The following is a 26,977-nucleotide window of genomic DNA, read 5'->3' on the forward strand; positions in this document are numbered from 1 at the left end:
AGAGGGTCCCGGGCAGCAGGGCTCCCCCCACCCCTGGGCTGTGCTGCTGGGAAAAGCCCAGCGTCCTCCGGGGCTGCTGCGGGGTCGAGTCACACACGCGCGTCCTTGAGAGCCCAGCGGCGCGCGTGCTCGCCAGCCTCCCTCGGTCACTCGACGCCGAGCCGCCTGGCGGGCGTGGAGAGGTAGGACGGCGCAGTGGCCGAGCCGCTCGGGAACCTCCTGCAGCGACGGCAGTTCCTCGCCCTGGCTGTCCAGGAGCCCTAAGCGGTGCCCGGCGCCCAGGTGTTGCTCGTGCCACCGAGGGACTGAGGTTTATTATTTTACTTCATTTTAATTCACTGAAATTGAGGAGCCGCGCGGCGGCTGGAGGCGTGTCTCTGCGGCCGGGCTGTACTGTGCTCCCTTGCTCACATCTTTCATTCTGGAAATGTTTAAAACCTACAAATGTGGAGAAACGACGCGCGCCCGTCACTAGGTCACTAGATGTCACCGTCTGGTTCCATCCCCGCTGCCTGGGTCCCTTCTCCCACCGCACCTCTGCCGGGTGATTTGAAACACGCCCTCGACGTCCTCCCCCTTCACCTGTGCCCACCGAGCATGCTGACGCCAACCAACAAGCTTTTCTTTAGCATGACCGCGGCGTCCTAGCCACACGCCCGCGGCTGCACGCAAGGCGTCCCCGGCGTTCCGCCTTGGCCAGAGCCTCGCGCCCTCCGTGTCCTCTTGCGGCTGGTTTGAACCAGGCTCTGAAGACCCGTGCCTGGCACTCGCTGCTGTGTCTCTCTTGCGCTGTGGCCATTCTTGATGTCTTGCCATCTCTTTGTTGAAGAGACCAGATAATGTGGCCTGCGGCGTTTCCCCTTTTCTAGAGTTTTCCGGTTGCATCCCCGTGTTTCTCAACAGCGGGAGCGGGTGGTTACCTCCGGACGCCTGACCGACGTCGTTTCTGGGCAGGGCCACTTGCTCTGCGGCTCTGCGTGCTCGCCGCCCTCCGTGAGCAGGGGGCGTCCGGCTTCTCTCTCTCAGTGACTCGCAGACGGGCTGAGATTGCCCAGCGGGTTCGGGCGCCGCCACCCTCACCGTCCTTCACACCTTGTTAATCAGAGGCTCGCCTGCCCCCGGGGGCCGTGCCCCACCCACCCCCACCCCCAGCGGCTGATTTTTGGGACAGGGCCAGAACGTGCATTTCCAGCGAATTTCCAGGAGGTGCTACGGCGTGGGCTGTGCGCCTCTTCATTCACCCGTCATAAAGTCCACCTTGGCTGTCACCAGCGCACCTTGGAATCACCCCCAGGGAGCTTGAAAGTGCTGGGCGAGGGCCCCACCCGGTCATTCTGATATGAAAGATTCTCGTGGGCCCCAAGGTTTTAGCGGCCCGAGGCGATCCTGGGCTCCTGCGTGTCTTCCCATCCCCTTTATTGCCCACTGGCCCTCTTCCAGGGAAGTGGAGACACGAGAAAGCAGGGTCTGGATTTTCATCTCCTATCACACCCCACCCACACCTCACCTTGACACTGGGGCTGGCACGGAGCAAGTGTTAGCAGGTCCCGGGTTGAGGGTGGGCGTGCCTGAAATCCTGCTCCCGCTCCTCTTCCATTTCCCACTTGGCGGGTTCTGTCTCTGCATTAAGGCGCTGGCTCTTTAAGAAGTCAGTTCTAGAGCCTTCTCTTTCCCGGCCAGGTGATCAAGAGTCTAGGTTACTAGTGTCTTACAGTAGAATCACGGCATGAAAATCAAATTAAAATTCGTGTTCTGGAAGCCTCCACGGTAGGTGAGGCGTGACCAACGTCCCACTGTGCCCAGGACTTTCTGGGTTTTAGCCTTGAAAGTCGCCCCTCCTGGGACCCCCACCCCCACCCCCAGTCCTGGGAAAACCCGGGGAGTTGCCCCCCCCGCGTCTGTGGAGAGGGGCGGATGCTCCTAAAGCTTGGCAGGAGGAAGAGGGCCCAGCCAGAGGGGGGGACCCCAGGCTCCCCACGCCGGGGACTCCCCGAGTAGCCATAGACCCCTTTGCCCCAGCGTGTGCGACGTGAAAACAAAGCTGCCCGAGCGCCCCAGGTGCGCAGACTGGTTGTGGATAAAGGCGGGGGCCTTGGGGAGGGGTGGCAGCCGGGGGCCCCGAGTGGACCTCAGCTTCCTGGGCCCAGCGACCCCCTGGGGCGTGTCAGAGAGAGGGGAGGGCCAGGGGCCGGGTGGGCTTGGAGGCGGAGGGGCTCATCCACTGTTCGTGGTGGCTGTGGTCGTTCTTGGTGTTTGTGGGTCACCTTCAAAAAGGGTTCTCTGCTGTGTGTGACGGATGCGCTGCTTTCATTTTTTAAAACTGATAAGTGGGTGGTTCTGATCTCCCTCTTGTGACCTTTATCGTGAAGGTGTGGGGCCCTGGGGGGGGGGCGAGGCATTTCCTGTGCCCCCCACACCAGTCAGTTCAAAGGCCAAATCAGGTAATTTCATTCTTTCCCTGAGGCCACCAACGGTGCAATTAATGAATAACCTGCTCTCTGGTGTGCTGCGCCCAGTTGGGGACGGTCTGCAGCCAACCTGGTCCTGCAGTGAAATGGCTCAGGGCTGGGCCGGGAGAGGGCCGTGGAGGCCACACGGCAGGGAGGCCTCCCCCCCATGTCCCAGAGGAGCTCACGGCCCAGCAGGAGGGTCTCCCGGCCAGGACGTGGCTGTCCCCCCACCCTCTGCCCCCGCCGCAGTGCACTCGTGGTCAAGCCGCTTCCTCTGCCCCCTCGGTTTTCCCATCCACCTACTGGGGACCCTGACCCACGTGGGCCCCGGAGGGGAGTTGAACAGGGAAAGATCACACGTGGCCACGAGCCCTGCACCGTTGGGGATGACTGAGTGCACTCCGTGGGGCCCCAGGTCCCTTTGGGGTGTGAAGGCACACCGGCCCCAGGCCGGCCTAGCACCCGCCAAAGGGGCTGGAGACTGCCCCCGCACCCTCCCCCGGCGGGCCGCACCCCGGCGGGCCGCACCCCAGGGCGCCGCACCCCAGCGCAGGCCTGAGAAGTGGGCCGGGCCGGCTGGGACTGGGCAGGACGGGGCGAGTGGCAGGGGAGAGCCACACTGTGGCCGCCTGCCACGGCCGCCTCTGCAGGCAAGTGCCTGCCTGTGCGGGAAGGAAAGGCCCGTTCTCCGGTCGCTGAGTCATCAGACGCACACGTGCGCTCGTGCGCAGGGGCGCGTGCCCGGAGCAGACGCGGTCTCCGGTGTGCACGCGCGTGCACACCCCCCCCGGGGGGCACGGCACGAGCGGAGACGCGGGTGAAGGCACTGCCCACGGCCGTGCACACACACGGCTGCACGCGGGCGGCGGGCGTGCACTAGCCCCACCTGCGCATGTGCGTGCGCACCCGTGCCGAGGTAGCGCCGGCCGGCTCGGGGTCGCCCCGCCCCCTGCTCCTGTCGATTTCCTTCCGTGGCAGGGCCCATGGCCTGGGGGAGCTGGGTGGGCGCGCCGCTGGCTTTGCCCACGGAGGCCGGCAGCCCCCCTCCCGAGCCAGAGCTGAGCTTCCAGGGCTCGTCTGCGAGAAGTGGGGTCAGGGTGAGCTGACGGCTTCGGGGCACAGCAGGCCCCCGGGGGAGATGGATCCGAAGACGCAGTTGGCACCGCCCCGGTGAGCTGCGGGAACCCAGGCTGGGCTGGCTCCCAGCTCCACCCTTTCCCAGCTCCACGACCTGCGGCAGGGGCTGGCCACTCCCTGCTCTGCCTCCTTCCCAGCAGTGAGTGGGGATCCAGAGAGCACCGCCCTTGCAAGCGCAAATGTGGAAAGCCCTTGGGCCGAGCCTGGCACAGAGCAAACACGGAAGGAAAGCCTGAGTTTTTATTGCCCTGGAGACAGCCTTGAGCTGGAGGGGAGATGCCTCCTGGACCGGGCCAGGAGCTGGCCCCAAGGCTCAGCCGGGTGCTGGCCGAGGGACTGACTTGACCAGCCCTGGCTGGCTCCTCGCCTCACAGCTCCCCAGGCTAAGTCTGCTTTCCCCCCAGGCCCCCCCCCGCCTACTCCAGCCCAGACATCCATCACCATTCATGCTCCCCTGTTCAAGCCCTACCTCTCCCCGGAGCCACAGGAAGCCTCCTAGAAGTTAAATCTGATCCTCTCCCTCCCTGCTTTAAAACCCCTCAGTATGGGAGCGGGTGTGGCTCAGTGGCGGAGCACCTGCTTCCCATGTACGAGGTCCCGGGTTCAATCCCCGGTACCTCCTAAAAAAAAAAGCCCTCAGTAGCCACCCGTTGCCGTTGGAGTCCAGGTTCCTTCCCGTGACTCCTGAGACGGTCTGGGTCCTGCCTGCTACTCCTGCTCCCCCACCTCGTCCCTACAAGCTTCTTGTGTTCCATCTGTGCCCAGCACAGGCAGCCATTTGCCACACAGCCATTGGCGGGACCCAGCAAGGAGCTGCGTGGGGTGGTGTATTAGACAGGGAAGGTAGACTGTGCTCTGTAACAAATAGCCCCACTATCTCACATTCGTTTGGTTCTCTCAACATATGCATCTCTCTGCCTTGGTATGTGTCCTTCCCGGGCTGTCAGGGGGAGCTACTCTGCTCCATGAAGTCCCTCGGGGACGCTGGATGAGGGGGAGCACCGCCGTCTTGGAGCTGTACCATCTGGAATCTGTGCCCTTTGCATCCCTTCAGCCAAGAACGAAAGTGCTTTGGGCACAGATGGTGCCAAGGGTAGCAAACACGGTGACCGTGATCAACGCCCCTGACCTGGAAACTGAAGATGGGTGGTGTCTGCGGTGCGCACGTTACCGTAGAAGTCAAGAGAGAGCACCCGGAGTGCAGGGGACCCAGCGTGGTCAGAAGTGACGACATGGGCCCTGCCCGTGACCCACCGCCCGCCTGCAAGGGGGCTGGGCCGTGAGGGGTCGTGCGCTGTCTGGTGAGCAGCACCACGTGCCACAGACAGGTGTGCCTGTCCCCACCCCCAGCTGTGCCAGGTGAGGCTGTGCCAGGTGAGGCTGGGCAGGGGCCTGTGGCCGAGCAGGCCTCCTCGCCCACATGTTCCCTGTCCCCTGTCCTCAGCCACAGTTTCTGTTTCCTTCCATCCTGTGCTCTCTCCATGAGGCCCCTTATGTCCCTTCTGGGATAAGCTGGGCCTGGTCGCCAGTCTCTGCCTTCTCTGAGCCTCCTGGAGCTCTGGCAGGTGCAACCAGCGTGTCGGGCAAAGCTCTGAAAGGACAGTTGAACCCTCTGAGGTGGGCCCGGGAGGCTGCTGGACCCCACCTGAGGTCGCCCACCTGTGGCCGCATGATCTGTTCCTTTTTTTTTTGTACTTTTTTTCTTTAAAAACGTATTTTTTTAAATTAGAGAAGTTGTAGATTTACAGAAAAATCCTGCAGAAAAGTATAGTGTTCCCAAATACCTCCCTTGCACACACAGTTTTCCCCAAGGGTAACTCTTTGCATTAGTGGGGTACCTTTATTACAGCTGATGAAACAATACAACTAGAATTATACTATTAACTGTAGCCCGTAGTTTACAGTGGAGGTCACTGTGTCACACAGTACTATGGTTTTTTGACGTTTTTATCCTAGTCACACAGATGCAACTTGAACTTTCCCATTTTAACCACTCTCAAGTGTACAATCCAGTGGTGTCAATTACATTCACGGGGTTGTGCTGCCATCACCACCGTCCGTTTCTGAAACGTTTCCATTATCCTAAACAGAAACTCTGTGCCAATTGAACATTAGCTCCCCGCTCCCTACCCCCATCCCAGCCCCTGGTAACTGCATTCTAGTTTCTGACCCAGTGAACTTGCATATTCCATTTAGTTCGTATCAGTGAGATCACACAGTAGCTGTGCTTTTGTGTCTGGCTTATTTCACTCGTGATGTCTTCAGGTTCATCCGTGTCGTCGCATGGATCAGGGCTCCGTGCCTTTTTTATGGCTGAAGGATATCCCATCGTGTGTGCGTACCACGTTTTGTTTATCCATTCATCAGTGGATGGACACACACGGGTTACTTCCACCTTTTGGCAGTCGTGAGTAATGCCACTACGAACATCAGCGTGCAAATATCTGTTTGAGTCCCTGCTTTCAAAGCTTTAGGGTATAGATCTGGAAGTGGATTGCTGGGTCATGTGGTAATTCTATCCTCAGCCTTCTGAGGAGCTGCCAAACTGTCTTCCGCAGCGGCTGCACGTTTTACACTCCCACCCCCGTGAGCTAGTGTAACTATTCCTCCACGTCCCCTCCAACACTTGTCATTTTCCTTTTTTTTTCGGTCATGGCCATGTGGTCGCCCACCTGAGGTCCCACGTTAGCTGCACAGAGAGGCGCTGCAGGGCTGGCCGGCGGGGGTGGCCGCGGAGGAGGTCTGGGCTCGCAAGGCCACTCACGGCCCCTCTCGCCCTCCGGCCTGTGCTCTCTTCACTCGCGTCACCCGGCGTGCACGCTTCTGTGTGCGTGTGTGGGCACGTGTGTACACACAGCCGGTCCTTATCCTTCAGAGATTCTGTCTTTACAAATTTTCCTACTCACTAAAGTTGATTCGTAACCCCAGAATCAGGACGTGTGGACCCTTTTGCCGTCACCCACAGACATGCTCAGAGCAGTGAAAAATGTGAGCCGCTCAGTGCACGCGATCCCAGCCGAGGTGGGAGAAGGCAGCACTCTGCCTGCGTCTGCCCTCACACTGCAGTCAGGCGTCCTTTTTGCGATACATTTAGTGCCGCGTGCCTTGCATTTTGTGATTTTGCTCTTTAAAACGGCCCCGGAGCGCAGCGCTGAAGTACCGTCCAGTGTTCCCAAGTGCCAGAAGGCGTGCGCGCCTTACAGGGAGAACGCGTGGGTTAGTGCGCTCCGCTCAGGAGTGAGCTAGCTTGCTGTCGGCCGTGAGCTTGGTGCTAATGAATCAATACTGTGTAATAAGCAAGGTGTCTTTAAAGACAAACACACGTAAGACAAGTTTGATGAAAAGGTTGTGATCAGAGGCTCCCAGGAACCTAACCCTGTATTTCCCCTAGCGGTGAGGGTTCAGTATTTGCCAATTCAGTGTTCAGGGAGACTACGGAACAGAACTACTGTGAATAATGAAATTGAGATTATATATTTATTTTTTCTTATCTCTCCTTGCTAATCTTACTAATCCACATGTAGTTCCCCACACAGTCCATGTTCACTTCCTTGCCTGCCTGTATAGCCAACTCCTACTCATCCTTCAAATCACAGCTCGACTGTCACTTCCTCTGGGAGGCCCTCCCTGATTGCTGTGTACAGATCGCCATCATCTCCCATAGTACACTGGGTCCCAGCGGTCCAGACGCCCCTAGAGGCCTTACCTCCGGGCTCTCTGCTCTATAAGGGCTAGGCTCGGGCTTACCCTCTCTAGCCCCCAGGACCTGGCACAAGTTCAAGGCAGGCTGAGGGACAGGGGCAGCTAGTGTGCCTCTATGATAACGGTGCTAGTCTATCAAGGATCTGCCGAACTGCCATCCATGTACCCTTTATTTTAATCCTCACGGCAAGTCTATGAGACAGATACCTTGCTATCCCCCATTTACAGATGAGAAAACTGAGGCTGCAGACGTTGTCCCCTGTCTACCAGCTGTTAGAGCAGAGCCGGACCCTGAGCCCAGGCAGGCAGGCTGGCTCCAGGGAACACGTTTCCCACTTAGCTGGGGGTGGCAAGGGGGGTCGTCTGAGGAGATGGGGAGGGAGGGAATGCGGTGAGCTGTCTCGGTGGCTCTCTGGCCTTTTGTGTTCACGCTTGAAAAGCACCAGCAACAGGTCAGGAGTCATCGTGCCCCGTCCCCCCGTGTCTCCTCTGTCCACTGAAAGAGCCGCAGGGACCGAACCTGCTGCTGCCCTGGCCACGCCCTCCTACGTACTCTCAAGGTCGGGGGGACAGGGCTTCCCGTGGCCCGCGCTGTGGGGACGGCGAGCCTCACGTCCCGCTGTCTCGTCTTGTCGCCCCCAGATGTCATGGCACCCCCAATACCGGAGCTCCAAGTTCCGCCACGTCTTTGGCAAGCCGGCCAGCAAGGAGAACTGCTACGACGCGGTGCCCATCACCGGCAGCGTCCACGACAACCACTTCTGCGCCGTGAACCCGCTCTTCCTCGCCGTGGTGACCGAGTGCGCCGGCGGGGGTGCCTTCCTCGTCATCCCCCTGCACCAGGTAAGGCAGCACCGGCCAGGGTGGGGGCATGGAGAGGGCTGGGTTTCTAGTCCCAGGTGTAACAGCCCTGCCTCTTACCAACTCTGTGACCTTTGGTGAGTCATTGCACCTCTTTGAGCTTTGGTTTCCTCCATGGGGAAAAAATCTATGTACCCTGGAATTTCAGCTTCTAGCAATTGTCTAGCGTGCCAAGGAACTCCCCTCTATTCCACTGCAAAATAATAGACTCCTGAGCAAAATGCAATTTTTTCATGCATTTTTGGGCTCACAGGAAATTGGGGAAGTCCCCAAAGCGAATCCTCCCTGCCCCCCCAAAAATAATCAAAGAAACAAATGTGGAGGCAAAACTAGCAAGGAGAAGAAAAGAGTGAGCAAACAGGAAGAACAGGTTTGTCCTAAGGGCAAATGTTGACAGCATATGTTGGACCACATGCAATTGTCAGTATTCAACCAAAAATGGAAGTTTTCTATAGATCCACCCAACAGCAAATCTTTTCAAGATAACCAGCCTCAGGTTGCTAAATCAGCGTCTGTCTGCCTTAAGCTGAGCCCTGAAGGGGCTGGAGTGACTCCTTGTGACTGGTGCACAGCAGAAGCAGATGCGAAGCCCCTCCAGAGGAACGCCTTGCCGGTGTGGATAGGATTCCCACAGATTCAGGTCAGGGAAATAAGAATTCATAATCAGAGATCACCTCTAAGTCACCAGGAGTGAGAGCTGGCCGAAACAACCAAGGTCAGACGATGTCAGAAGTTACAGCCATAAATACAAAGAGAATCCCGTCACCCAGATGCTTTTATCACAATGCAGTTGAGTTTGAAATCAATAACAAAATATAAATTTTAAATTCTATTCATTTGGAAATGTGAAAACACATTTGTCAATAAAGGTCAGAGAAGAAATCAAAATGAAAATTTAAAAGCACTTGGTATTGAACAATAATGAAATACATTGCAAACCTTATGGGATGAGGGGAGAGTGGTGCCTCAAGGGGAAGGTTTAGCACTAAATGCTTGTATTAGAAAAGAGGAAAGGCTGAAAATTAATGGTTAAAAATTCAACATGAGAAGTTAGAAAAAAACAGAATAAACCCCAAGAAAGTTTGAGGGAAGAGATAATAAAAAGCAAAATAAATGAAAGGAAATACAAAGGTACATTAGAGAGGATCGAAAAAGCCAAACGTTGGTTCCTAATATTAGGAGAGTTTTAAATATAATAAGACTCAAATGTAAACAACTAATTTGTCAGTAAATTTGAAAGCACTGACAGTGTTGGAAAACTCCTAAAAAAAATAACTTGTTAATATTGATTCAAGTAGAAATAGAAAAACTGCATAGTCCTGTAACTATTTTAAAGCTCAAGCAATACAAATCTCCCTTGAAGAAAACAGAAGAAAAGGCAAACCATAGAGTGGGAAAGGATATTTGCAATAATACACATACAAAGAGCTCATTTCCTGAATGTATAAAATGTAAACAAAAGAAGAAACTTGAAGAGGCACTTTATATCAGAGAAAATCCAAGTGGCTAGTCAACATTTGAAAAAGTTCTCAACCTCATTTGTAAACCATGAGTTACCACTACAATCAGCAGATGGGCAGAAATGTAACAATCTGGCAATAGTAAGTGATGACAAGGAAATGGAGCAATGGAAAATATCAGACACTTGTGGTGAGAGAATAGACTGACAAATAAGTTCTGGGAAAAGGTGGGACCATTTGTGGGAAAGCTGAAAATAAACATACCAGAAATACCACTCCTAGGTGTATACCAGGCAGAAATGTGAGCTGATGTGCACCAGAATACAAGAATGTGCATGGGAGTGCTCGCTTTAGCAGCACATATATAAAATTGGAATGGTAAAGAGAAGATTAACGTGGCCCCTGCACAAGCATGATACACAAATTTGTGAAGTGTTCCCCAAAAAAAGAATGTGCATAGGAGCATAGTTCAAATTACTGAAAAACTGGGAAGCTCAAATGTCCAAGAATTGGGAAACGGACTTTGGCCCAGTGGTTAGGGCGTCCGTCTACCATATGGGAGATCCGCGGTTCAAACCCCGGGCCTCCTTGCCCCGTGTGGAGCTGGCCATGCGCAGTGCTGATGCACGCAAGGAGTGCCGTGCCACGCAAGGGTGTCCCCCGTGTGGGGGAGCCCCACGCGCAAGGAGTGCGCCCGTGAGGAAAGCCGCCCAGCGTGAAAAGAAAGAGCAGCCTGCCCAGGAATGGCGCCGCCCACACTTCCTGTGCCGCTGACGACAACAGAAGCGGACAAAGAAACAAGACGCAGCAAATAGACACCAAGAACAGACAACCAGGGGAGGGGGGGAAATTAAATAAATAAATAAATCTTTAAAAAAAAAAAAAATGTCCAAGAATTGAATAAATTACAATATAGCTGTACTATTGGATATACACAACCATAAAAAGAAACAGAGTATAGCTTTATACAAAAAACTTAGGTTAATCTTAAAGATTGAGGGAAAGAAGCCAAACAAATTTTAAACTCTATCATTTCATTTACCTAAAGTTTAAAAAATAAGCTGAATATAAACTATACTTTAAAGGGATACAGAATTAAGTAGTGAAAATTCAAAGAAAAGCAAGGAAGGGAATGTCATAAAAATCAGAATAAAAGTACCTCCTGAGAAGGCCGGCCGGCAGGGGGATATGACTGAAAGTGGAGCAGGCTGTTGTGCTGATAACTGTCCTGTATTGAACCTGGATGGGCAGCAGTCGTATGGGTCATTTGTTTTCCAGCAATTCATTAAGCTGAACATTTACATTTTTTGCCCTTTTTTGCAAGTTTGTTATATTTCATACAAACACACACCCAAGGAAGACACAAGGCCGGGATGGTTTTATGGGCAAGTTCTAAGCAAGCTTCCAGGAAAAGATTATTCCAATCTTTAAAAAAAAAAAAATCCCTTTTATTGATACAGATCAACAAAGCATATAATTCATCCAAAGTGCACAGTCAGTGTTATTTGGCACAATCACATAGTTGTGCATTCACCACCTCAATCATTAGAATATTTTCATTATCTCAATAATAATAAACAAAAAACAAACAAGACCTCTCTCGACCTCTCCATGCTTCCCCAGCTGTCCACAGCTCCCATTTCTGGCTCTTCTTGCACAATTACTTTATTTTTCTCTTTATAAATTGATTTATATTTACATTTTATAGAAATGGAAACATACAATATGTTACACAATATATTTAGTTCATGCTAACCAAATCATACTGTATTTGTCCTTTTGAGTCTGGCTTGCTTCACTCAGCATAATGTCCTCCAGGTTCATCCATGTTATCATTTGCTTTACAACTTCATTTCTTCTTACAACTGTATAATATTCCATCATGTGAATATATCACAGTTTGTTTATCCATTCATTGGTTGACAGACACCTGGGTTGTTTCCAACTTTTGGCAATCATGAATAATGCCGCTAAGAATATAGGTGTGCAAATGTCTGTTCATGTCACTGCTCTCGGTTCTTCTGGGTATATACCCAGTACTGGTATCGCAGGGTCAGGTGGCAAATCTATGTTCAACTTCCTTAGAAACTGCCAAACAGTCCTCCACAGTGGCTGTACCATTCTGCATTCCCACCAACAGTGAGTAAGTGTTCCTATCTCTCCACATCCTCTCCGATATTTATAGTTCTTTCTTTTTATTAGTGGCCCTTTTGATAGGTGTGAAATATTTCATTGTAGTTTTGATTTGCATTTCTCTAATCATTAATGATATTGAACATTTTTCATTTGTTTTTTTGTCATTTGTATTTCTTCTTTGGACAAATGTCTGTTCAAGTCTTTTGCCAAATTTTTAATTGGGTCATTTGTCTTTTTATTGTGGAGTTGTAACATCTCTATATATCATGTCTATTAAACTTTTATCGGACATGTGATTTCCAAATAAGTTCTTCCATTGAGTTGGTTGCCTTTTCACACTTTTTTTTTCCTCTCCCTTCCCGCCCCCCCCAGTTGTCTGCTCTCTGCGTCCACTCACTGTGTTCTTCTGTGACCGCTTCTATCCTTATCAGCAGCACCGGGAATCTGTGTTTCTTTTTGTTGCGTCATCTTATGTCAGCTCTCCGTGTATGTGGCGCCATTCCTGGGCAGGCTGCACTTTCTTTCACGCTGGGCGGCTCTCCTTACGGGGCGCACTCCTTGCACGTGGGGCTCCCCTAAGCAGGGGACACCCCTGCGTGGCAGGGCACTCCTTGCACATGGGGCAGCTCCACACCGGTCAAGGAGGCCCGGGGCTTGAACCACGGACCTCCCATATGGTAGGTGGATGCCCTATCTATTGGGCCCTATCCATTGGGCCAAGTCCACACTTTTGACAAGTCCTGTAAGGTGCAAAATGTTTAATTTTGAGGAGGTCACATTTATCTATTGTTTCTTCTGTTGCATGTGCTTTGGATGTAAGGTCCAAGAAACCACCACCTACCACAAGGTTTTAAGACGTTTCCCTACATTTTCTTCTAGTAGTTTTATTTGAGTTGATTCTTGTATAGGGAGTGAGATAGGGGTCCTCTTTCATTCTTTTAGTTCTTGATATCCAGTTCTCCCAGCACCATTTGTTAAAGTGACTGTTCTGTTCTGTTAACATGGGCTTGGTAGGTTTGTTAAAAACTAATTGACCATAGAGGTGAGGGTTTATTTCTAGACTCTCAATTCTATCCCACTGACTAATATGTCTATCTTTATGCCAGAACTATGCTGTTTTGACTACTGTAGCTTTGTAATGTTTCAAGGTCAGGCAGTGAAATTCTTCCCATGACACTCTTCTTTATTAGAATGCTTTTGGATATTTGGGCATACTCTCCCTTCCAAATGAATTTGGTAATTGCCTTTTCTATTTCTGTAAAGAAATATCAAAATATTTCTATTTTGATTGGTATTTCATTGAATCTATAAGCCAGTTTGGGTAAGATTGACATCTTCACGATATTTTGTCTTCCAATCCATGAACACGGAATCTCTTTCCATTTGCTTAGGTGTTTTTAAATTTCTTTTACATTGTTTTGTAGTTTTCTGCATATAGGTCTTGTACTTATTGCTTAAATAGATTCCTAGTTATTTGAGTCTTTTTGTTGCTATTGTAAGTAGAATTTTTTCCCTGATTCCTTCCTCAGATTGCTCAGTATTACTTTACAAAAACATCACTGATTTCTGAGTGTTGATCTTGTGTGCTGTCACTGTGCTGAGCTCATTTATTAGCTCAAGTAGCTTTGTTGTGGACATTTCAGAATTTTCTAAGTATAGGATCATGTCATCCGCAAATAGGGAAAGTTTTACTTCCTCTTTTCTTATTTGGATGCTTTCATTTTTTTTTTTCTTTGTCTAATTGCTCTTACTAGAAGTTCTGGTACAATGTGGAATAACAGTGGTGGCAGTGGGCATCTTTATCTTGTTCCTGATCTTAAAGGGAAAGCGTTGAGGACAATGTGGGCTATGTGTTTTCCATATACACCTTTTATCATATTGATTAGTTTTCCTTCTATTCCTGTCTTTTGAAGTGTTTTTATCAAAGGATGCTGGGTTTTGTCAAATGCCTTTTCTGCATTGATTGAAAAGATCATTTAGTTTTTTCCTTCAGTTTGTTATGTGGCATTTTACGTTGATTGATTATCTTATGTTGAGCCAACCTTGCATACTAGGAATAAACCCCACTTGGTTGTGGTATATGTCTTCTGAAATGCTGTTGGATTTGATTTGCAAGTATTTTGTTGAGAATTTTTGCATCTATGTTCATTAGAGAGACAGATATGTAATTTTCTTTTATTGTGGTGTCTTTATCTGGATTTAGTATTACGGTGATACTGGCTTCGTAAAAAGTGTTGGGTAATTTTCCCTCCTCTTCAATTTTTTTTTAAGAGTTTAAACAGGATTGGTGTTAATTCTTTTTTTAAATGCTTGGTAGAATTCACCTGTGAAGCCTTCTGGTCCTGGGCTTTTCTTCATTGGGAGATTTTTGATGACAGATTCAATCTTTTTAAATGTGATTGGTTTGTTAAGTTCTTGTGTTTCTTGTAGTGTCAGTGTAGGTTGTTTGTGTGTTTCTAGGAATTTGTCCATTTCATCTAGGTTGTCTAGTTTGTTGGCATACGGTTTCTCATAATATCCTCTTAAGATCTTTTTTTTTATTTCTGTGGGGTCAGCCATAACTTCCCCCCTTTCATTTCTGATTGTATTTATTTGCATATTCTCTCTTTCTTTTTTTTAGTCTAGCTAGGGGTTTGTCAATTTTATGGATCTTCTCGAAGAACCAGCTTTTGATTTAGTGATTTTGTCTATTGTGTTTTGTTGTTGTTGTTCTCAATTTCATGTATTTCTGCTCTAATCTTTATTATTTCTTTCCTTCTACTTGCTTTGGGACTGGTTTGCTGTTCTTTTTCTAGTTTCTCTAGTTTTTCAGGTAAATTGAGTTTAGCTCTTTGTTCTTCTTTTAATATAGCTATTTAGAGCTATAAATTTCCCTCTCAAGACTGCCTTAGCTGCATCCCATTCTTTTTGATAAGGTTGTTCTCAATGTATTTGCCTAAATGTATTTACTAATTTCACTTGTAATTTCTTCTTTGACCCACAGATTATTTGGAAGTGTGTTGTTTAGCCTCCACACATTTGTGAATTTACCTTTTTCCTGTTTGTTATTGATTTCTAGTTTCAGTCCATTACGATCTGAGAAGGTGCTTTGTATAATTTCAATCTTTTTATATTTATTGAGATCTGCATTGTGCCCTAACCTGTGGTCTATCCTGGAGAAAGATCCATGGGACTCGAGAAGAATGTATAACCCACTGAGTTTGGATGCCACATTCTGTGTATGTCTGTGAGGTCTAACTCACTTATATTGTTCAAGTTCTCTGTTTCCTTGTGGATCTTCTGTCCAGTAGTTGAGTCTAATGATGTGAGTGGTATGTTGACATCTCCAGCAATATAGTAGAGATGTCTGTTTTTCCCTTCAGTTTTGCCAGAGTTTGTCTCATGTATTTTGGGGTACCCTGGTGAAGTGTATGAATATTTATGACTATTATGCCTTTCTGGTAGATTGTCCCTTCTATTAATATATAATGGCCTTCTGTATCTCTTATAACTTTTTTGCATTGAAAGTCTGATTTGTCCAATATTAGTATAGCTACCCCTGCTCTTTTTTGGTTACTATTTGCGTGGAGTATCTTTTTCCAACCTTTCATGTTCAGCTGGTTTGTATCCCTGGGTCTAAGATGAGTCTCTTGTAAGCAGCATATGGATGGCTCATGTTTTTTTGGTTTTTTTTTAATTGACTTTGTAATAATATTACATTAAAAATATATATATGAGGTCCCATTCAATCCCACCCCCCCACCCCACCTTTCCCCCCCCCAGCAACACTCATTCCCATCATCATGACACATCCATTGCATTTGGTAAGTACATCTTTGGGCACCTCTGCACCTCATGGTCAATGGTCCACATCATGGCCCATACTCTCCCCCATTCCAACCAGTGGGCTCTGTGAGGATTTACAGTGTCCAGTGATTGCCCCTGAAGCACCATCCAGGGCAGCTCCATGTCCCAAAGACGCCTCCACCTCTCATCTCTTCCTGCCTTTCCCCATACCCATCAGCCACCATGTCCACTTTTCCCAATCCAATGCCACCTTTTCTATGTGGACATTGGATTGGTTGTGTCCATTGCACCTCTATGTCAAGAGGAGGCTCAGATTCCACATGGATACTGGATGCAATCCTCCCACTTTCAGTTGTAATCACTCTAGGCTCCATGGTGTGGTGGTTGTCCTTCTTCAACTCCATCTTAGCTGAGTGTGGTGAGTCCAATAAGCTCATGTTTTTTTATGCATTCTGTCAGCCTGTATCTTTTGATTGTGGAGTTAATCCATTCACATTCAATGATATTACTGTAAATTTTACTCCACCATTTTATTCCTTGGTTTTTATATGTCATATCATATTTTCATCTCTTTTTACTCTTTTGATTATCCTTTCTGCTATTCTTTCTTCTATATTCTCCTCTCTCCTGTCTTCTTCTTTCAGGCTCTAAGGCTTCCTTTAATATTTCCTGCAAACATAGGTTCTTTTTTTACTCATTCTCTTAGTTTCTGTTTGTTTGTGAATATTTTATACTCGCCTTCATATTTGAAGGACAGTTTTGCTGGATACAGAATTCTCAGCTGGCAGTTATTCTTTTTCAGTATCCTAACTGTATCATACCACTGTCTTCTTGCCTCCATGGCTTCTGATGAGAAGTCTGCACTAAGTCTTAATGGGCGTCTCTTGTATGTAATGGTTTGCTTCTCCCTTGCTGCTCTCAGAATTTTATTTTTGACATTTGACATTCTGAGTAGTATGTGTCTTGGAGTGTATCTATTCAGATTTATTCTGATTAGGGTGTGGTGGGCTTCTTGGACATATAGGTTCATTTCTTTTGTGAGAGTTGGGAAATTTTCAGCTATGATTTCCTCAAATACTCTTTTTGCCCCTTTCCCTTCTCTTCTCCTTCTGGAAGTCCCATGACATGTATGTTGTTGTGTTTTGTGTTGTCGTTCAACTCCCTGAGCCCCTGCTCAATTTTTTCCATTCTTTTCTTCCTCTGTTCTTTTCTCTTTCAATTTTAGCTCTTCTGTCTTTGGTAGCACTTATTCTTTTTTCTCTCATTTTGAGTCTCCTGTTGTAAGCCTCTAATGACCTTTTTATCTCACCTGTTGTATCTTTCATTCCCATGAGCTGTTACTTTTCTATTCAGGATTTCAAATTCTTTGTGCTCGCACCATGTCTTCTTGATGACGTGCATCTCTTTAGCCATATTGTCTTTCAACTCATTAATTTGATTTTGGATATTTGTGTACATCTCCTTAATTACTTCTCAAAATTCTGTGTCTCTTCTGGGGTTTTGATATATTCCTTTTCCTGGGCCATGTCTTCTATTTTCTTAGTATGGCTTGTAATTTTTTACTAGTGTCTAGGCATCTGAATAGGATGTAGTTTACTCAGATGCTCAATTTCTTTCTTTCTTTCCTTCTTTCCTTCCTTCCTTTCTTTCTTTCTTTCTTTCTTTCTTTCTTTCTTTCTTTCTTTCTTTCTTTCTTTCTTTCTTTCTTTCTTTCTTTCTTTCTTTCTTTCTTTCTTTCTTTCTTTCTTTCTTTCTTTCTTTCTTTCTTTCTTTCTTTCTTTCTTTCTTTCTTTTTCTTTCTTGTTTTATTCCCCCCCCCCCCCCAGTTGTCTGCTCTCTGTATCCATTCTCCATGTGTTCTTCTGTGTTTGCTTCTATTCTTGTCAGAGGCATGGGAATCTGTGTCTCTTTTTGTTGTTGTTGTTGCGTCATCTTGCTACATCAGCTCTCCATGTGTGTGGCGCCATTCCTGGGCAGGCTGCCTTTCTTTGGCGCTGGGCAGCTCTCCTTATGGGGCGCACTCCTTGTGCATGGGGCTCCCCTACGCGGGGGACACCCTGCATGGCACAGCACTCCCTGCGCACATCAGCACTGCGCATGGGGCAGTTCACCACATGGTCAAGGAGGTCCTGGGTTTGAACCCTGGACCTCCTATGCAGGAGGCAGATGCCCTATCTGTTGAGCCAAGTCTGCTTCCCTCAATTTCTTTCTCATTCGCAGGGATTTAGTGGTGGGAGGCTGTGTTACTGCTGCTTTTTGATTCCTGGTTCGACCTAGATCGTTAAGGTTATCCCCATTAGTTGCTCAAAACTGGGCTCTGGATCCAGTAGTGGGTTGCAGACCTGCTTCCTAGGGCCTTGGGAGGGAGGCGATAAAGGCCTTCCTAAGGTATTTTTAATTTCCTCTTTCCACTACCTTAGTCCACCAGCAGATGGTGCTCTTCGGCAGCCCAGTTCAGTGCCTGGTCTGAGTTCCTTTGCTGCAACACAGACAAGATCAATGTGCTAGAGCTTCCTGCCTGGAGGCTAGGAGCCTGGTAACTCCAACTTTCTCAGGAACAGTTTTCCAGCCTCCTCTGCAGCCCCCTCCCTTTTCCCAGGTAGAAAATAACTCCACTCCCCTCTGAGCCCTCAGCAGTCAGTCCCGGTTAGCAGAGATGGGATGGGAAGGGTGGACCTCCGTAGCCCCTGCAGGCTCCCAAGGAGAACAACGGCGCCATCCCACCGGCTGGACAGGCTCCGGGGACACCGCAGGCCAGATCCGTGGGCCGGAAGCTGAGTCAGCTGTAGGCGGTGTCCCCCCTCTCCCCTTTCCTAGGGTGGCAGATCTCTGGACCCCCCTGTGTCTGTAGCTGGCCCAGAGGCCTGAGAATTCTCAGGAGTCTCGAGTGCAGGGGAGGGTGCTGGCGGCGGGAACCACTGGTTCAACTCTCAGTTTTGCTGTTGCAATTCCCCTCCTTTGTCCCTCTCTGTTCTGGGCGGCGTCCAGTCCTGGCCAGGTGTCCAAAACCTAGATCTTTTCCTAGGCCACTTCAGGCTGTCCTCCAGCTGTTTTTCTGGAGGAGAAGAGGGTCCCGTGTCTTGCTAGGCCATCGTCTTTCCAGAAGTCACTCTTTTTATTCCCATCTTTATAAGCTGTTTCAGAGAAAAGGAAAGGAAGGACTACTGCCCTCCTCGTTCTGTGAAACTAGCCTCACCTTGATTCTAAAACCGAGGTCAGAACAAGAAAGAAACGACAGGCCTGTCGCACTCATGAAGATGGATGCAAAATTACTAGAAAACTGACTCTAGCAGGGAATAAGTCCTGACCTAGGTGATTTATTGCAGAAACTAAGGGTGGTTTAATATTAGTAAATCTATAAATGTCAATCACCGTATTAACAAATAAAAGGAAAAAGCCCATTGGTGTGACCCCTTCGTGGAGGCAGAAAAAGCATTCAATAAAGCTCAATACCCATTCAATTAAAAAATTCTTAGCAAACCAGAACTAGAAGGGCATTTCACTAACCTGTGGCAAACAGCATTTTGTAAGCTTTTTATTTTGAAAAAGTTTTGACCCTACAGAAAAGTTGCAAAAGTAGTCGAATGAACTCTTGATTTTCTTGCACCTCATTTCACCAGTTGTTGACGTTTTGCTGCACTTTTTCAATCTCTTCCTCTCCTGTGCGTGTGAGCATGTTTACCTCTTCGGTCCTCTGTTTTTGGAATCATTGAGAGAAGTGACAGATGTCCTGAACCTTGGTCCCTAAATACTACGCTTCAGTCTGTATCTCCTAAGAACAAGATGTTGTTTTGCATAACCCCAGTATAACCAAATTCTGGAAATTTGACTTTGATACAATGCTAGTTATACTATACAATATATACTCAAATGACATCAGTGGTCCCAATAATGTCTTTTTTTTTTTTTAAGATTTATTTATTAATCTCCCCCCCCCCCCCCAGTTGTCTGCTCTCTGTGTCCATTCACTGTGTTCTCTTCTGTGCCTGCTTGTATTCTCATCGGGCAGCACCGGGAATCTGTGTTTCTTTTTATTGCATCATCTTGCTGCATCAGTTCTCTGTATATGTGGCACCACACCCGGGCAGGCTGTGGTTTCGTGCGGGGCAGCTCTCTTTGTGCAGGGGCGACTCCTTGTGCAGGGGGCACCCTTACACGGGGGTATCCCCGTGTGGGCCAGCACGTCTTGCTTGCAGCAGCGCTGCACATGGGTCAGCTCACCACACAAGCCAGGAGGCCCTGGGTATGGAACCCTGGACCTCCTATATGGTAGGCAGCTGAGCCACATCCGTTTGCCACATTAATGTCTTTAAAGCAATTTTTTTTTCCTGATCCAGAATCCAACTCAGGATCACACATTACATGTAGTTGCCCGATCCCTTAATCTTCTTTGTTTCATGATGTTAACATTTTTGAGGTGTAAAGGCTAGGAGTCTGATTCAAAACTCAGCTTTCCTGTACAAGCTGATCCTCTGTGAAATGGATGGCTCCCTCAGGGCCCTGAAAAACATCAGAAATTGCTTGAGACATGAGTTAATTGCCCCCGTCACAGACTCCGAGGAACCCAGGCTTCCCCGGGAGCGGAGGCCCCTCACCAGCTCCTCGCTCCTGCGTGGTCAGCCTGCCTTCTGACTCGGGGCTGAGGAAGGGCATTCCAGCTTGCTCCTAGGGTGCCAGATCAAATTCAGGATGCCCAGATAAATTTGAATTTCTGCATTGATTTTTTTTTCCTTTTAATTAAACTTTTTTTAAAAGATTTATTTATTTACTTATTTCTCTCTCCTTTCCCCCTGCCCCAGTTGTCTGTTCTCTGTGTCTTTTTTCTGCATGTTCTTTCTTTGCCCGCTTCTGTTGTTGTCAGCGGCACGGGAATCTGTGTTTCTTTTTGTTGCATCATCTTGTTGTGTCAGCTCTCCATGTGTGCAGCACCATTCCTGGGTAGGTTGCATTTTCTTTCATGCTGGGCGGCTCTCCTTACGGGGTGCACTCCTTGCGCGTGGGGCTCCCCTAAGCAGGGGACACTCCTGCATGTCAGGGCACTCCTTGCGTGCATCAGCACTGTGCATGGGCCAGCTGCACACGGGTCAAGGAGGCCCAGGGTTTGAACCGCGGATCTCCCATGTGGTAGATGGACGCCCTAACCACTGGGCCAAGTCCGCTTCCCTAATTAAACTTTTTATTTTGAGATCATTGTCGATTCACGTGCCATTGTAAGAACTCATGCACGGTCCGTGTCCCCTGCTTCCGGTTTCCCCTAACGGCCGCGTCCTGCAAATCTGTAGCACAATGTCTTACCCAGGACGCGGGCACTGATAGTCGAGACGGGGAACATTCCCTCCCCGACCTGGGGCCCTCGTGTTGCCTTCCGACAGCCGCGCCCACGTCCTCCTTCGCAGTCACCGCGCGGGCGTGGCTCTTTCCACGCAGCGGCACTCTCTGGAGGTGCGTCCCGGGTGCTGCAGCTGCCGAGGTGTGCTCCGTTGGCCTGTTCCGTAGGATCTGCAGGTATCACAGTTCAGTTAACCATCGGCCTGTAGGAAGAACCAGGGGTTGTTTCCAGTTTGGGGCTATTATGCATAAAGTTGCTGTAAACATTTGTGTACAGGGTTTTTATTTGTTTTATTTGTGTGTGTACAGGGTTTCGTGTGAGCAGGAGTCTTGATTTAGCGTTCAATTGCTGGGTCATAGGGTAGATGCTTGTTTAGTTTTTGTTGTTTTTTTTTTAACTATTTTATTTTATTTTATTTTGTATTTATTTCTCTCCCTTTCCCTGCCCTTGTCTGCTCTCTGTGTCCATTCGCTGTGTGTTCTCCTGCGTCCACTTGCACTGTCCGGCGGCACCAGGAAACTTCCTCTCTTTTTTGTTGCGTCACCTTGCTGCATCAGCTCTCCGTGTGTGCGGTGCCACTCCTGGGCGGGCTGCGCTTTCTTCACACGGGGCAGCTCTCCTTGTGGGGTGCACTCCTTGTGTGGGGGCACCCTCCGCGGGGACGCCCCTGCGTGGCACGGCACTCGTTGTGCGCGGCAGCACTGCGCGTGGGCATGTGGTGGGCGGACGCTCTATCAGTTGAGCCACAGCCGCTTCCCCGTGTTTAGTTTTTTAACTAACTACTTTCACAAATAATGTCTTTATGCTTTAAGATATTGCATGGGACATACTCACACTAAAAAATTCTTTTTCGTTTACCCGAAATTCAACTGTAACTGGGTATCCTGAATGTTTATTTGCTAAATCTATTGACCCTGCTCCCAGGCAATCACAGTGCTGCTTGTTACAAACCACACTTTAAATAGCAAGCCTCGAATCTAGTCCATGTTTTTAAATTATGAAAAAAGAAATCAAACAGACAAGTGAAAACAATATAATGAACTCCTCTATACCCAAGAATTAGAATTATCTAGAGTTTTCCACATTTGCGTCCCTGTCCCTTTTCTTCATAAAGTATTTGAAAGCTAATCCCGGACATTTTGTCATTTTATCCCCCTCAGACTTCAGGAAGCATCTCTAAAAAAGAGGGACATTTTTCCGACGTCTGCACAACGCCACCATCACACACTAAGAATGGCTCCTTGTGTCATCAGATTCCCGCCGTGTTAAAATGTCCCTGGCTGGCTCATAAATGCCTCCTGGAGACTGGTTTGTTTAAATCGGCCTCCAGCTAAGGTCACACTTTGTCTGGATGGGCGTGTCTGTCTCGGTTTACCAAGGCTGCTATGACAACTACCACACCGTGCGGGCTTAGACAGCGGGAATTTTCCCTCTCACGCTTGGCAGGCTGGGCGTCCAGCGCCACGGTAGGGCCAGGCTCGCTAGCTCCCGGCGCCTGTCACGTTCCCGCGTCCACCGTCACCCGCCCATCTCTCCTTGTGCCTGCTCCTCAGGCTTCCGCGTCTTCTGGTTTCTAAGACCCTCTGGCTTCCTCTTCTGTGCTTATCCTTGGTTTATGGTTCTGTGGCTTAAAGCCCCCCCACTCAGTGTGACCTCATCTAAGTAGGCGCTTGGAGGACCCTCTTCACAGGTGAATGCACCTGCACTCGCCTCTGCAAAGGGCCTGCTTGCAAACGCGCTCGCCCGCAGGGACGGGGCATTGGAAACGGAGCACGTCTTTTGGGGGACACGATTCGATCCCCAGCCTCTCTTAAGTGACCCTAGGAGGGCCGAGAGGCTGGGGGAGGGAGCAGTACCCCTTCCGGTCCAGCCCCCCGGCACTGTCCTGTGCAGACAGGCTCGATGTCGCCTTTCCCGTGCAGTCACCGGGGAGGGGCGATGCTCACACTCGCTCCTCATGGACCTCAGTGCTTCTCGCAGGGAGAATCGCCCCATGGTCCAGACGAGGGGAGCACAGCCCCCAGCCCGCGTGGCTCCGAGCAGCGGGCCTGGCCTGCGGGCCTGGGGTGGCCCTGGCGCACAGCGCTCCTTGATGGCCCCCAGGGGTTACATGCCAGGCCGGGCCGAGAGGCGCTTCGTCACCAGGCATGCGCACAGCAAAGGGTGAGCCTGGGCCCTGGACGGGGCGTGACAGGCGCGGCAGGTGGACGGGGCCGGGCTCCGGGCCTGGGTCCCTGCAGTTGAGGTCAGAGGAGCCCGGCTGCCCGGTGGGCCTGGGTCAGGGTCCTGGCTGCAGGCAGGGCCGCCCCCCCTTGCAGGGTTGTCTGGACCCCCGGAGGGAGGCGGAGAGGCGAGTTTCACAATCTGCAGCCTCGGCAGCGTTCTCAGGGAACAAAGGTGGGAGGTTTCAGGAGAGGCCCCCCAGGCATCTGGGCCAGGCCTGGGGGCAAGGAGGTGTGTGGGCGGGTGAAGACAGCCCCAGCCCTTGGGGTGGGCCCTGGGGCAGTGGCGGGCATGGACCAGGTTGGAGGGGCCCTTGGGGCTGGGGCTGGACAGACGCCGAGGCCTTGAGCTGACTGAGGAGCAGGGAGGGGACACGCTAGAGTGGCTTCTCAGTGGCCGAGGTTTGAAAGTGGAAAATACCACCTTGATAAAGAAGTGAGCTCCCTGTCACGAGAGGCAACCAAGCGAGGTGAGCAGATAACCGCTGCTGTCCACCGCCTCCGGCCCAGGGGTGGGATCCCACGTGAGCCCGCCCCCTGCTCGTTCATGTGCTCCTAAGGTGGGGGAGCAAACAGCCCTGCACCCCAGACCCTTAAGGGAACGGGCCGGCGGCTCCTCCTCGCCCTCCCCCTGCTCAACCCCCGCCTCCTCTGGGCGGCCCCGGCTCCGCGCCGCCCCCTGCAGGACGTGGCTCATCTGGCCACACGTCCATCCCCGAGGCCAGTGCCAGTGCTCTCCTTGCCCTCCCGCCAGGCCCCCCGCCAGGCTCTCTTCCCCACTGGCCGCCTCAGGGTCCTGCTCTGCCTTCCCCGGGCAGAGCCCACCCTGCTTTTCTGACTCCAAGTGCTTCCCCTCCGCCCTGGCCTGCTCAAAGTCTCCCTCTCTTTAAGGCCCAACAGAAAGGCCTCCTCCAAGAAGCCTTCCTTGACTGATGTTCCTGGCCCTTTGCCTGCCTCTGTCTCTGAGCCCCAGGCCAAGTCCGCTTCCCCAAATATGGTTTTTTTTTTACACTTTTTAAAATTAAAGTTAATAGGTCACAAAGAATGTTACATTAAAAAACATAAGAGGTGTCCATATAACCCACTCCCCACCCCCACCCCATCATTTTTGTGAATTATGTTTTTGAAGATATATATATCACAAAAAAATGTTACATTAAAAAAATAGAAGAGGTTCCCGTATATCCCCTACCCCCCCCCCACCCCACTCCTCCCACACCAACAACCTGCCCCATCCTTGTGACATACTTGTCACACTCAGTGAACACATTCTGGAGCACTGCAGCACCACATGGATTATAGTTTACATTGCAGTTTACACTCTCCCCCAGTGCATTCAGTGGGTTATGGCAGGATATATAATGTCCAGCATCTGACCCTGCAATATCATTTAGGACAACTCCAAGTCCTGAAAATGCCTGCACATCACACCTCTTCTTCCCACTCCCTGCCCTTAGCAACTACTGTGACCACTTTCTGTACCTCAATGCTACAACTTCTTCTATTCCTCATCACAATAGTTCTATAGTAGAATATCAGTAAGTCCCCTCTAATCCATACTCTATTCCTCCATCCTGTGGGCCCTGGGATGGTGATGTCCACTCCACCTCTAGATCAAGAGGGGCTTAGATTCCACGCGGATGATGGATGCGATTCTGCTGCTTGCAGTTGCAGGCGCTCTTGGTTCCCTGGTGTGGTGGTTGACCTTCACCTCCCTGTTAGCTGACTTGGGTAAGACGAACCAGAGCATAGGAGTTGCCACTCTGCTGAGGCTCAGGGCCCAGCTGGCACATGGGCACCCAGAGATTCAGGTCTCCTGAGCATACACCAACCAGTGCCAACCACAGGTGCAGTAAAAGCGACAGAAGAGGCGTGTGTGGAGAGGTCACATCTGAGTCCAGCTCCACCATATGCATGGACGGGCCTTTTAGAGGCCCATCGCTCGCCTGTCAGCCTGCGGAGTGTCTCCTGATGTGGGTCCTGTCCAGCACGGAGCGGCCTCCTGGCCTCAGGGGACCAGGGAAGCTGCCTCTGAGAGGCCTCCTGCGGGGCGAGCTGCCCCTTGGGCGCGGCCCAGCCCAAGGCCCCCCACCCCGAGGCCTGGAAGGCTCCGGGCAGCACACCCCACGGCTCCAGAGGCAGGAGCCGGCCGTGGCCCTGGGCCAGTGTGGCCAGGAGAGGCCGAGAGGAGCCCGGGCGGCGCGAAAGCCCCGGCGCTGCTTGTGCCCTTGACCGGGATCTACACAGGGAAGGGGACGGGCGGGGCGCAGGCTCCCCCCATAGCGCACCCAGGCTCAGCCCTGGGGGGCCGGGGGGCCAGAGGCCCAGCGTTGCCCCCACAAGAACGAGGGCTGGGGTCTGTGGGGCGGGGCAGGAGCTGTGCGGGGCCACCACCCCCGCGCTCTGGGGGCTTTCCACTCATCCTCGAGCTATTCTCACAAAACCTTGAGTTTTGCTTTCATGTGCCTTCTTTTTTAATTGCAAATTTTAAATGGAAAGTTTGAGAAAGTTTTGAAAAGACAAAGATTGTTTTTTAAATTCCCCCTGTATTCCACCTTCTAGAGATAACCAGGCTTCATTGGCATTTCAGTGCATTTCCTTCCAGTCTTTCTTTCTTAGGACTGAGAAGCTCGGTGCTTCTTAGGACTGATAAGCTCCGTGCGTGGCTGCTGTCCTTATAGACGATGAGACACACACACGTGTGCGCATCCAGTGACAGCGGCCACGCGCTGGGCACGTCTCTCCCCTGCCCCAGGAGCCTCTGCTCGACTTCCTGTCTTAGACTTGCCTCTTTCACGGTGTTGGCATTGTGTGTCCGGCGTGTTTCGCGCAGCCTCCTGCTGTCGAGGTCCGTCTGTGTTGCAGCTCAGCCGAAGGCTCTTCAGCTGTACGGAGATGCCGCATTCTGTTTCTCTGTTCGTTGATAGACATTGGGTTGTTCCCACGTCGGGGCTAGTGTGAATAATGCAGCCGCAGACGTCCGTGTCCAGGCTTTTGTGTGAACAGCGCCCTGGGGGATAAACCTGAAAGTGGAATTGCTGGGGCACGGGGTAATTCTCGGTTTAACGCTGAGGTACCGCCAGACTGTTTTCCACAGCTGCTGCCCGTTTCACACCCCCTCCCAAAGAATGCCTGAGGCATATGCCCTTTTATTGAGCACCTACTGTGTACAGGCTTCCATTCTTGTCTGCTGCGATCCTCACACCCACTCTGTGGAATGCCTGCCAGCATCCCGGGGGACACTGAGGCTCAGAGAAGTGAAGCAACTCACCCACAGTCACACAGGAATGCACGGTGGGCCCAGAGCATGCCCAGCCCTGCGCCTTACCTTTTCCGGGGTGCTCGCTGGTTACTGAAGTTGAACCCGCCCCCCTCCACCCGCCTGGGTGCTCTTTTGCAGACGGGCAAGCTGGACCACCACTACCCCAAGGTCTGCGGGCACAGAGGGAACGTCTTAGACATCAAGTGGAGTCCTTTCAACGACTTCGAGATCGCCTCCTGTTCCGAGGACAGCACGGTGAGTGCCGCCGGCCGCCCACGGCCGCGCCCCCTCCTGGAGAGGGGTCGGGGAGGCGAGCCCCGTGGAGCTGACCCCAGAGGAGGTCACCAGCAGGGAGGGGGCGGTCAGCTGGCGGAGGAGGGAGTCCTGGGCCTGTGGGACGTGGGGCGCCGCCCGTCCTCTCTGTGGGCCTCGGGCGCCCCCCGTGTGAGGCGGGCTCTCAGCCCCCGCCTGTCTCAGGAAGGGCCACGGAGGTTCCCACTGCAGCGGGGGGGCCGCCCGGGCCGAGAGGGGCCGTCGTGCGTGGCTCACACACCGTAGGGGAGCGGGGCGGGCTGTGACCAGGACTCCTCAGCCCCGCCCCACACTTTGGTCTCACCAACTTTTCTGAGCTC

The 26,977-nt window shown here is 50.8% G+C and overlaps 1 protein-coding gene and 1 non-coding gene across 4 annotated transcripts in view; both read left to right on the forward strand.

Moving 5' to 3' along the window:
* The window catches only part of CORO2A (coronin 2A), a 59,197-nt gene that overhangs the window by 19,666 nt on the left and 12,554 nt on the right, over nucleotides 1-26,977 (forward strand). For all 3 annotated transcript variants that reach the window (XM_058302625.1, XM_058302624.2, XM_058302626.2), the window contains exons 2-3: nucleotides 7,932-8,132; nucleotides 26,484-26,600. In XM_058302625.1, coding sequence (XP_058158608.1) covers nucleotides 7,932-8,132; nucleotides 26,484-26,600 — 318 coding nt within the window. The remainder of the gene's footprint in view (nucleotides 1-7,931; nucleotides 8,133-26,483; nucleotides 26,601-26,977) is intronic.
* LOC111767035 (U6 spliceosomal RNA) lies at nucleotides 9,952-10,057 on the forward strand. Its single transcript, XR_002798931.1, has one exon. It is a non-coding gene; the product is annotated as a U6 spliceosomal RNA (small nuclear RNA).

This window comes from Dasypus novemcinctus, chromosome 8 (assembly GCF_030445035.2).
Source record: "Dasypus novemcinctus isolate mDasNov1 chromosome 8, mDasNov1.1.hap2, whole genome shotgun sequence".
Taxonomy (NCBI): Eukaryota; Metazoa; Chordata; class Mammalia; order Cingulata; family Dasypodidae; genus Dasypus; species Dasypus novemcinctus.